The sequence below is a fragment of the Melospiza melodia genome, chromosome Z, assembly GCF_035770615.1.
Source record: "Melospiza melodia melodia isolate bMelMel2 chromosome Z, bMelMel2.pri, whole genome shotgun sequence".
NCBI lineage: Eukaryota > Metazoa > Chordata > Aves > Passeriformes > Passerellidae > Melospiza > Melospiza melodia.
Genome location: NC_086226.1, coordinates 60,876,426 through 60,888,864, shown reverse-complemented (window position 1 = coordinate 60,888,864; position 12,439 = coordinate 60,876,426). Strand labels below are relative to the sequence as shown.

The window sequence follows — 12,439 nt, the reverse complement described above, 5'->3', positions numbered from 1 at the left end:
AAAATCAAAGTGCAGGAAAATAAATAGACATTTTTGGAAACATTGGGAAGATGTTACTAAATTCTGTTGGTCTAAACTCTCTTGTCCTAACTATCTGTGGAGAGCTATTAGTAAATTCAGAAACACAAATCATAATTGAATTGTCAGAGGACATGCAATTTGAACTTATTTGTGGTAGGTGACCAGGGTAAGGCACTGAGTCCTTTGTAAAGGAGATTTTGTGAGGAAACACAGCTTTTAGCGTAGGAGGTGTTAATTTGGTACAGTGTTTTTGCAGTGGGCTAGGAATACGCATGCACACAATTACTGCATACCAACTGCTGCAGGGCAGCAGGCTGACATGCCACAGCTTGATCAGGTGTCACGAATGGCCCAGGCCTAACAGAGCTTTTCTGCTGGAGCAGAGAGAGATGTGTTAGGTGACTCCTTGGAATTCCTTCTACCCCTTTAACTTTATTTATTGTACCAAAGGTAAATTAAATGCCATCTGAAAATGGTAGAAGCTAAAGCCTATTTGGTCTAGTCAGTTTAAAGCATGAATTTCTGCATATTTATTTTATTTCTTTTTTCATTAGGACACTCTAAGTATTTGTCATTCAACCACGTTTTTGTAATTTGTTTGAATTATCATCTCTTTTCCTTCCCTTCTCCTGCTTGCAGCATTTGATTTAGTCTGTAACTATTCAGCCACCATGCCCATGGATACCAACATGCCTGTCCTAAAAGCTGGACTTCAGCAGCGATCTGGACAATAATATATGTGACGATGTTTGATGTTAAAAACACATGACAGATCTTAGAATGGCTAACTCTGTTTTATTTACTGTGGGTCACTTTACACTGGCAGTTAGTTATACATAAAGCTAACATGAACTAATGTCATGTATTAGTTATAAAAAAGATAAAAATAGGTAAAATATTTCTATATTAATTTACTCACATGTAAAACTAATGTGAGTAAAACTCACTGCTTGAAGTTTCCCTAATTTTAATAATTTTCACCATAGTTATTAAACCTGCCAGGAGATGAAATGACATAGAATTTTCATTCTTACAGTTGAAAGACTGCTAAATTCATGACAGTGTTCATGTCTTCACCAGAAAGCCCTGCTCTTCATGGAATCTTGCATTGACAGACAGGTACAGCTATGGTGGGGCTGACTAAATCACAAATACAGCAGTTGCAGCAAAGCAATCTGACAGTGGATCTACCTGAGTTGTGAAGAAGTGAATTACTCCTCTACCTTTTAAGAAATCTGCTTTCTGTGACCAGTTTTTGATAACATCATACACCTTTTTTGTATTTTTGCAAAAAGCCTGACTGCTATGGCAGCATCCCTTCCTGAAGTGAAGTTGTTTTACATTGTATTGTTGATGTTGATGATAGGTGTTAACATTGCAAGCAAAGTGGGATGATGTAGTCCTCTCGGGACTACTCTGCATCTTTTCAACTAGAGAAACAACTTTCTGCAGTATTAATATAAACCAGCCAAAGTAGTGTGAGAAAATGAAATTACTGCACTTTTAAATGATATGATATTTGTTCTTTTGGGAAAAAATGCCAAGCACTCTAGTCCATGTAAGCCACTGTCTTCTGGTTCATCCTAGAAGATGAACTAGACTAGGAGAAAGCCTATATTTTCAGCAAACAGCTATCAGTGCTTTTATTTTTCTTAAAGAAAAATAGTAGAAGCAAAGTTTTTTTTTTATTAACTTGGTCTCTAGAGGTTTTGAATGTTCTTAGCCTGATGAAAGACTCAATTACTGTGTGTATATATATGCATATGTTTGTCTTTTCTGTTCATTGTGGAACAAAGAATTTTCTTGAAAGTGTCTCTTGAGCTATTTTTTGTATCTTAGCAGAGGCAGTAGATTTGAATAATTCAGTGGCATCAGCAAGAGATAACTGTAGTTTGGCTATGGACACATTTAAATTTCACATTTCATTTCAGTTTAGCATTGAAATTTCAAGGAAAATAACCCACTTTGAATTTTATGTTGAGCTGACAGAAATATCCTAAAATTGGTGAAAAATTTTGTGGAGGAAGAAAAAAACATTAAAAACTTTCCTGATTAAGTTCAAAGTAACACTGAAACATTTTAGCGTAAAAAAATATTATTGTTGTTCATTGACAATATAATGAATTTTAATATATAATATAATATAATAGATGTTATTATTTCAAGTATGTAAAAACCTACACTGTTGCATTGTGATACTGTGTCTGAAGTTGAAAAAACAAACCACTGTAAAAATAACACCTATGGGCAATTTTTAGATACTTTGTTCCAGGCTACATCCATGTCAGATTTTAGTGTTGTATAATGCAGCATGTTAATAATGATTTGGCATTAAGTCAGTGAAGTATGTCCTTATGTGTTTAGAAATTACTTTCACATCTAAAGATAGAAGGGAAAAAGCAGGAATTGGGTTCTTGTAGAAACAGAGTTGTTAGAGACCAGGGGAGGCTGGTGAGTGATGTAGTTTTGAGGTAAAATTGCAGGATTATGCCTCAGATTGTAATCTGCCAACATCTACCTGCATCTAGTGAAATAGGTACTTTGCTTGCTGAATCATTTCAGCAAGAGAACCTACTTTGCAGAAGGAAGACTCTAAAAATGAATGAATACATTTTTATCTTTCTGTGAGCTGCTGGTTTTGAAGAAGGAAGAAAACATAGCGGTCTTTGTGATTTAGAGGAGCTTAAAATTCCATTGTGTTTGCAATTTTTTGTTACAGTAGGAAGAATTCACATCCTTGAAAAATCTAATTTGTCCAAGACATAAGCCTTGGAGAAACACTGCTGTCTATGCACTCAGTTGATGTTTTACTGGTTTTGATATCCAAATTGTTCAAAAGATTCCTGTTTCACTCAGCTGACCAAATCTCTTCACAAAAATAATTTGCTATGATTTTATGTGAGACTAAAGGTGTTCAGAGGGATTTTTACTGTAAAGGCATAACTAATTAATACTGGTTTGGTGGGGGGTGGAGAGGGGCATAATATAAAAGTAGAAAATAGAAACTCTCTGTTTTCTATAGTACATGTATGCAAATGTATACATATATGAATGTTTGAAAAGAATGTGAACATGTGCAGACGTGTGCATTTGTTTATGGAGAGGTGTTTGCATATGTATGTATATAGGAGTGTAGGCAGATAGAGGTGTATAGACACAGTTGCAGTGGCAGAGTGCCATGCATTTCTGAAAGTATGTGGTAACAAACTGTACCTCTGTATATTTTGAGCTTTCTCACTTCTAGAGCATTCTGTATTGCAACTTGAAATGATTGAAAATGGAGTCATAGTTTAAACTAGGTGAAATTAAAAGAAAATAAACCCAAACAAATCCAAATAGTGTAGATACTTTGCCTTCTGGTACTTCAGCTTAAATATGATTGTGTTCTAAAGGTGGTCCATGCAATCTCAATGTTTGGGAATGTATAAATAAAATTAGAACATCTTACTGAATTTGATACATACTATGGGGTTTGTTATGGTAAACATGGGACTTGACAACAGTAAAGACTCAAGATTACTAAGAAGTAATGTATTCCAGTAACATTAAACAAAACCTTGAGAGTCTTAATTTTGAAAAAAGTATGGAACATGACTCATACGCAATATGTGGGAAGAAACATATTTTACAAGTGTGTGAAAGCTGATTGTTTCCTCATAATCAGTCTGAAGACAGAAGAACGTAACAATTCATCTCTTCTGACTTTAATCCCATGACAGAAATAATTCCCATCTTTCTCTGTTTTTCCCAATTTTTTAATTCCTCTGGGGAGAAATAGAGTGAGACAATACAACTTTTAAAATATGGACGTGTTTATATAAATCATTGTAGTAATTTTTTCAGGAAATAATTTGTTTGTTCAACATGCTAATAGGTTTTAGATTGCAGCTTACTGCTTTGCGGCTGTCCACCAGCTATGCCAGCTTTCTTTAACTTCTTGAGTGTTATGTTTTCTCCTCTTTTTTTACTGGATGTATTCTGAAGAAGGTACGTTTTTCCTGCCATGTATGCACCAATCAAATGCAGTTATCAGTATACTATATTTTAATTTTCTTCCCTTTTTTTAACAGAAGGAAGGAGAAAAAAATCACAAAGTCCGACTAGCGGTTGGAAATGGCGTAAGAAATGATGTATGGAGGGAATTTTTGGACAGATTTGGTGCTATTAAGATCTGTGAGTTCTATGGTGCTACTGAAGGAAACATTTGTTTCATGAACCACACAGGAAAAATTGGATCTGTTGGGCGCACCAATTTCCTCTATAAGGTGACTATTTTTTTTACATTCTATTTAGTAGGAGTGCTGAAAATTTGTGTTTCTTAGTTGTAGTGCAGTCCTAAGTCCAAGACAAATTTTCTAGCTTGGTTTTTGCAAGTTAGCTGATCCTCTGTAAAATCTTGGCACCCAACACAGCTGTACACTCAGCAGAAACACTGAGATTTTTTATGGAGTTCACAGGAGTCAAAAAGGCTTTGGCTCTCTTCTGAAAGTTTTGAGTAATCTGACAGTTGCCAAGTATAGTTTCAGGTCTCTACTACATTAGAGGACAAAAGAAAAAGTTCGATTTATTTTAATACCTAAGAACTCCTCACTGCTGAAATAAGACTACAAATTTCCTATTCTGATTTAATGTTCTACAAACTATAGTTAGAGATGTGTTTATATAGTATGTTTATATTGCATTCTGCTATGTAAATATTTGGCATACATGGGAATTAATAATAATATATTGCAATAATTACATACAGTAGCATATAGACATATACAAATTTAATAGATATTTTATACCTGGAGGCAACCCCATCTAGCCAGTATCAGCATTTAGAAATGTTAAAGATAACACAATACATATATAATCACTGTTGAGGTATTGTGACAGAGAATACTAGGCAAGATGATTAATTTTAAAATGCTATACCCAGTTATCTACAGTCTACAGTAGGTGTTTGCTATGTTCTAGGCTACTGAAACTAGAAAAAACCCCCATTCTGTATTTCATCAGCTTTGAAAATGGCAGTCATATATTTTGGGGAGGAAGATTACATGTTATTTTTATCACACATTATGACTTTCCTCCATCCTTCTGAGTAAATTAAGAATTTATTTATGCGTGAAATTCACAAGGGGACTTTTTCTTTTTGGTCCTGTAAGGACAGTCTTTTAAAAGCAATTTGAAAGTCCCAAACAAAGTAACATGTGTCCCAACCTTTAGCTAATAATATGAAAGATGTCTAGTCTTTTTGAAAGGAGATTGCATACTTATCATTATGTTGCTATTTATGCCAGATTTTACTTTTCTTGAAATAAATAGTACCTCATGCATTGCCTGGAATTTTAAATTGAGTGATACCTATCTATATACAAGTCTATATACAAGTCTTGTTGACTTAAATAACATTTGTGCTCCTTAGGAGAACTGATAGCAAAATGTTCCGACAAAACTTTTTAAAGGAATAATGTAAAACCATTGTTTGGAAATACAGCAGAGGTATCTTCTGATGCCATGTAAATAGGTTTCTAGGCAGCATATGTTCCAGGGTCCTCAGCTTCAATCTCCATCACCACAGTACAGTCACTCCACAGACTGCTTTACACACTGGGGCCAGAGGAATTCTTCATTTCTTGTACAGAAACTCAGACTACAGTGAGGATTCTGGAACCACTCAGAAAACACCACAAGAGCTAGTGTGTTGCTCAGAAACCACAGAGACCTCAGGAATTTTAGCAGCTGATTCCACTGATTCTATGTCCTACATGTCTGATGCTCCATTCAGTGACCATCCAATGCTGTTGGCTATTTCCAGAAAGGTCCAGAACTGCTGCCAGAAATCAGAGATCTGGAATTTAGAGAGTAGTAAGTGAACCAGGAGCCTTATAGCTGATGTTAATTTTTGCTTCGGACTTTTCTAAGCCTGATGCCTTATAATATTACAAGATTTTGCATGCGTTCCAAACTTGAGTAAATTTGTTTTCAGTATTACAGAACCTTGGGCAGATTTTTGTCCTAAGTCATTAACCTTTTGGAAATACTTTGTGAAGTCTACAGCAGATAAAGGTTAAAATTGAAACTACCTGCATATTTATTTAATAATCTGTATTTTTAATTAAATAGTGTGGTGATTTTGCAAGTGACACTAAATGCATATTTTAATGCCATACATAAGTTCATTTTTGCTTATTTCAGGCATTTGTTCTGGGAGGTTTTTTAATACATTTTTCAGCTTGCAGGTTACTAAACAATGCCTTCTGAAGTGTAGCTGTTGTTTGTTGTACTTCAGTCTATGTGGCATCCACTAGACAACTAGTGATATGTAAAGGAGAGCCGCATAATTTCTGATTTGTTGACTTGTGAAAAACCTTTGCTGAGGTTGGAAAGAAAATCTGTCTCCTGCTGTAAAGCAGACAATGGCACAGAGAAGGCCCAGCCACCCAATCACTAACATTCGTTGTTTCTTCAAATAAATGCTACAACATCTTTTGGAACATTCTCTTGACACCCAGGACAACATGAGATAATCTTTAACATGCTTTCTAGGGATTTCCTAAACACCTATTTCTAGAATAGAAAGAAACAACTGAGAAAGTGGGAAAAATAGGTTTGTGTGTTCATGTATGTGGTATACTGAAAGAGAAGGAAGAAACTTACTCTCTTCCTACAACATAATTGCACAGCTTGCAACAAAGTAAATGCAGTACAAAGCCCTATGGATACAGGTGTTGGGAGTATAGAGGGAATAATAGCAGAAAGTTTCAAAGTATAACAGTTTTAGGGGGGGGAGGGTGGGGGGAAAGGAAAAAAAATAGGAGCGCATTCTGTTGTACTGACAATGACACAGTTTGTAAAGGTGCAATACAAAAATTACAGCTTTGAGTGGCAACCTGAGTTCTGAGTGAGCAAAGTAACTTTTCTACCAGTTACTGCTAAGGACTGGGCATAGATGCTTGTGATAAATATTAAGGTTCTACAGAACACATTTATTTTTATAAAAATGTTGGAAGACATAAGGTAATAGAAAGAAACAGATGACTGTTACAGCAGTTGGCAGAAGTCACTGTATTTAAGATGTTAACTAAAAGCAGTGCTCTTGTTTGTATTTCTTTCTTTTCACTCTGTGTTCTTTATATAAGAGGGATTGGTTCATGTGCTTGAAAGCCTCCCTGTAGAATATGAATAAATCTTTCAATAAAGATGTTTACATAGAGTCAATGAACAGAAAAGTAGAAGCTTCTGAATAGCTTTTCAGCTGGTGAAACTTAAAATGTTTTACCAAAAATACAATGTCTTTATTAACACAGTAATACAATAAATTACTGTTTAATCTTTACATCTGACATACATCTGTGTCTAGGTAATGTTAATAATCAATTATTTTATATATGAAATACATTATGTCTGTATGTATATGGATGTGATATGGGAAAAAACTTGAAGACCCTCAATTGTGTCTATCAATATATAAATCTCTTTCTTATACTGAAATAACTTCTGAGTGATGACAGACAACAAGGGAGCTTGGGATTAATGAGATTCAAGGAAGCTTGTAAGAAGGGCTGAAAATAACCCAGGCCACGCTCACCTGAAAAGCATTATGTAAACAAACGACAAAAACAAACAAAAACAAACAAACAAACAAAACCCCAAACCAAAAAAACCCCACCCAAAATTTATTTGTAAAAGTAATTTCTCATTATTTTAAGCAAAGATACTCAAAATATCACACGAATCCAAATCTCTTACACAAAATTGTATAGATAAAAATCAGCTTTGAGCTGATGAACATTTCGATCTTAAAACAAATCTTAAATATTTTCAATATATAAAATGGCTTTCACACGGCCATTCAGAATTAGTATTATGCACTTCTTCATGCAGTCACAGAACTTGTGGCAGAAGATAAATTATTTTTTTTAAAAATAAACAAAGTTAGTTTTAAGCAAATTTTATAATCCTGGAAAGTAGTTCAAAGGAAGAATGCTGATGTGTAAATCCAAGAAATGGATGCACCTAAGTTCATTGGCCAATGAAAATTAATGTTGTTTCTTCTCCTTTTACTAATTTTGAGCAAAAATAATCTAAAGTACTAGAAGTGTTTTCTAAAGTAGTATATTTTTACATGTTAGGATTCAGTTAATATCAAACATAGCTTAAAATATTTGTTTCTTGGTTTTGTTTACTTTGTCTCACAAAGTTGTGTGGAGTACCTATGTGTCTGCTCTTTACAGCGTGAATAAGGCATTTCAAGTATACTTTCAAAACTGTCTCTAAGGTGTGATGACACTATGTTCTAACTTTTTTTTCCTTACATTTCAGTTTTTAAAGATGCTTGAAACTAAATCTAGTACATGTAATGCTTTGTTTTCGAAACTGATATTGTCCAAAAGAATTCAAAAATACTTCATCTTTAAAACCAGTAATAAAAAGCTTGTGATACCTATTTTCTGGTAAAGGTTCTCTGGGCATTCTCTGCAAGTTGAAATGCTAGGAATGTCAAAACTATTTTCAAAACAATATTTAAATTCACATATTTCCAATCAATTAAAAAATAAAGCAGGTGAGGGAAGCTGGTATTAGATAACATCTGGGCAGCATAGTAGTAAACAATGTTGCACGTTAATGCACTTCCATTTTCAGCTTGCTAAATGATGCTTTTTGTTTGCTACATTATCTTGTGCTTCAGAGATTAAGATGTAGATTAAAATGATGAATGTTGCATGCAGTACTCTGAGAAAATAATATGGTAATGCTTCAACAGCTCAGGTCCTTGTCCCATTAGAATTTAAATAATGAGGCGAACCAAAAGTTAGTCTGTGCCCAGACTAAATACTTTGCTGCGGGGCTTTCATTTTCTAGTATTTAATATGAAAAGCAAGCTGCTTAGAATCACAGAATGATTTGGCTTGGAAAAGACTTTTGTGCAGGCACAGCTGTTTGCAAAGACTATTCGTAGTTTCATTATGCATATTTCATACAAGATGGGGTTCTTTCTTTCAGAAACCTAATTGGAATACACCTTGTTAATATTCTGAAGTTGTAGGCAAAAGAAGTTGTATACAACATAGTATAATTATGTATAATAATAGTCTCTCAGATACTGAATTACAGTTTCTGAGTGTTTTTAACAATTTGAAATACTTCTTCGTTCTTTCAGAGCTCAAAAACTGTATCGTATCAAAATACTACTGTGTATGATGCATTATTTTAAGCTATTCTAATCAGACACAAAACCAGTAACAATTAATTTTATACCATTTCATTCTTATTATTTATATTACTCATTGCATTTGGTCATATTAAACCTATTGAAGTAATAAATATCAATCTAGAAAGAAAGAAAGAAAGAAAGAAAGAAAGAAAGAAAGAAAGAAAGAAAGAAAGAAAGAAAGAAAGAAAGAAAGAAGCAAGCATTTAAGGCAGACCAAAAAAAAAAAAAAAGGCCCTCTTCCACTCTGTTCCTCAAAAATAATCAATTATTTTCTAATTGAGGTAAACTTTCTGGCCCTCAGATTCTTGACTTTGTTAAATTATTTAATCTGAGGTTAATAAAAATAATTACCCTTCACTTAATTAAAACAGTGTTCCATTCTTGAATCATTATTTTATTTTGCAGGCGATGACCTTTTTCCTTTGATCAACTGCTAAAAATATCTTTTTGTTTCAGACTTAGGGTAGAAGAAAAACACAGTGCTGAACATTGAAAGGACTCAATGAACCTGTTTTGTCCATATGAGGCTGAAATTGTGGGATTCATGTTGCTCTTTATTAAGATTTCTTTGAGAAAAAATATTTATTTACAATAACATTTCAAATTAGGATAAAGGTGCAACTCTTTGTCCGAGTTAGTGGCAGGAAAGGAAAGAGGTTTATGTTTTAACATCCTACCCTTTACTTCAGTCATTTCCATATAACCCTCCTTAAGTTATATTGCATTTCTTTATTGTGAAGAGTGTAGGTTTATATTAACGTTTTATAAAATTGTTCCCTGATTGCCAAGAATTCTCAGGAGAAGATCATTACCTTGGTATGACCAGTTGTTAAAGATTGCTGATACATTTCCTTTTGAGAAGGCAACATGGAATCCCAAGTAGGGCAAATTGTCTCTTTAGAATAATAAAGAGACAATTTGGATCACTGCAAACACAGTATCAGGGAATAGTATCAGGAAGTGTCTCTTAAAGGTCCAGTTTGTATTCATATCACAGGAGAAAAATAAAGCAAAATAATAGTCACATGCTGTATATTCAAGAGAAAAAAAAAAAAAAAAGAAAGAAGAAGAAGGGGGGGAAAAGTGTTGCAGTTGCTAGTTTTGATAGGAGTATCTTGTCCTTCAGTTTGCTTGGAGCCATGGCAGGAGGTACCCTTCTGCTGGTGCTCAGTTCCCATCACCATACAGCAGCCTGAGAAGGCAAGAGGGAAGAGCTGAGGTTAGCTAAGCAACAGTAAAACCCAAGAGGAAGCAGATCTTCCTTTGTGAGACCTTTCCCTCGCCACCTGTTTTCAGTGCCAGAAGACCCCAAGAACACATCAAAGCAGCCACCACCATTAAATGTCCCTTAAATACTAGAGATAATGTTTCTATTATGCTGACTCACATTGTTCTTTCACTGATGATGTAGATCTCATAACTTACTTGTAGGAAAATTTAACATATGGACAGTTCTGTGTCTTCATTTACAAAACTGTTTTGATGCTGCTTAGCTTCAGGAAGTGGCATAAATTTACATACAGAGTATTTTCAGTTTTAAATGAAAGTGCATTCTCCTTTTTGATGAGCAAGACTGGAGTACAGGTTTCCTTATGTGTATTTGCTGCCACCAGATGTCACTGTGTAGATGAGTAACTGATGACTTCTTCCCTTTTTTAGCTTTTTTTCCCATTTGATTTAATCAAGTATGATTTCCAAAAAGATGAACCAATTAGAAATAAGCATGGTTGGTGTGAAAAAGTTAAGAAAGGTAAGTATATATTTTAATAGGATATTACAGCCTATTGATTTTAATACAAATACTTAAAAGAGTTGTTTTAAGAAGCTTTGCTATTGTGTTACTGCAGTTTACCAAATTAACTGTTACTCTTTGCTCTGAAAAAAAGCAGTATGATTTTTGATCTCAGATAAAACAGCATTAAACAAACCAGTACTGATATCAGAAGCACTCAGGAGATCCTTGGATGTATTCACAGAAGAGTAGTGGTCAAAAGTGATGCTATGGCATTATCTTTGAATTTATACATAGTGACATCTGTGTTTTTTAAAGGAGGTTAACATAAGGAAATGGTTGCCTAAGAGATCTACAGGAAGGACTGGTGGATTAGAGCAAATGCTTTTTGATGAGAGATTAAGTGTTTCTGACTAGGTGATGTGATTTAGCTTAATAATTAAAAAAAAAAAAAAAACAACCCAAAAAAAGGAAATAAACCCCAAAACTGCTTGATTATAGCTGTCCTAAAACTATTTACCAAAAATCGTTTCAAAGCATTACCCACATACTGGAACATGCATTGAATTGTAGGAAAGTAACAGCTGAAACTGGAGGAAGAAAAACTCATATTAAAGGTCAGGCAGACAGCTTTAATGGGGAGCTGAAACAGATTTTTCAAAGGAGATATGAGATTCTCTAACAGTTGGTGATAAAACATGGGCATTTTGAGATGATATGTCACCAAAAGCTGAAATTTTATAGGAATTTATCTCTATGGATGTCAGACTGACCTGTGAAGGGAACACATGCTTTAATTAGACATGTGATCTAATTTTTTTCCAGCTACACCACCCAGTCTAATGAAAAGTATTATCTCTGTCTATAATCTTTGTCTTACCCATGTCTTATTTCTTCAGAGCATTATGGCTGCAATGATACTACCAGTGAACTAAATACTTCTACTTTAAACACTACCAGTTTATGGGGAAAAAAGGCACAGCTTTTTTTAAGGAGGCAGTCTTAAATTCAAAATAGTGCCTACTTTTGGAAGCATTTTGATATATTTTTATATTTATAATTCTTGTCTCTGTTACAAAGTAATGGAACTCTTAAGCTATATTTTTCAGAACCTGCTCCCAAAAAGGTTATTTCATACAATTATTCCATAGTCTGCAAACTAACACCCTGGTACTCCACAAGCATAAGAGGATAGTCCTTGCCCCTACTCTCCCGACTTTTTGAGGAAAAAAATTGTGTTAAACTTTTGAATTTTACACCAAAAAGTAAACTGATGATGCTGTATCACTTTAATGAATATTCTTAAGTCTCAGAATCACAGAATATTCTGAGTTGGAAGGGACGCACAAGGATCAAATCAAACTCTTTAAGTGAATGGTCCCACATGGATTAAACCCACAAGCTTGGTGTTATTAACACCAGGCTTCAACCAAGTGAGGTAATTTCAGTGTTCTCAGAACTTCTGAAAAGAGATTAAATAGGAA

General features: G+C 34.2%; 1 protein-coding gene across 1 annotated transcript in view; it reads left to right on the top strand.

Annotated features, from left to right (window-relative positions):
- SLC27A6 (solute carrier family 27 member 6) overlaps positions 1-12,439 on the top strand; it is a 40,751-nt gene that overhangs the window by 18,316 nt on the left and 9,996 nt on the right. The window contains exons 5-6 of the mRNA XM_063181326.1: positions 4,092-4,286; positions 10,883-10,973. Of these exons, the coding sequence (XP_063037396.1) occupies positions 4,092-4,286; positions 10,883-10,973 (286 nt within the window). The remainder of the gene's footprint in view (positions 1-4,091; positions 4,287-10,882; positions 10,974-12,439) is intronic.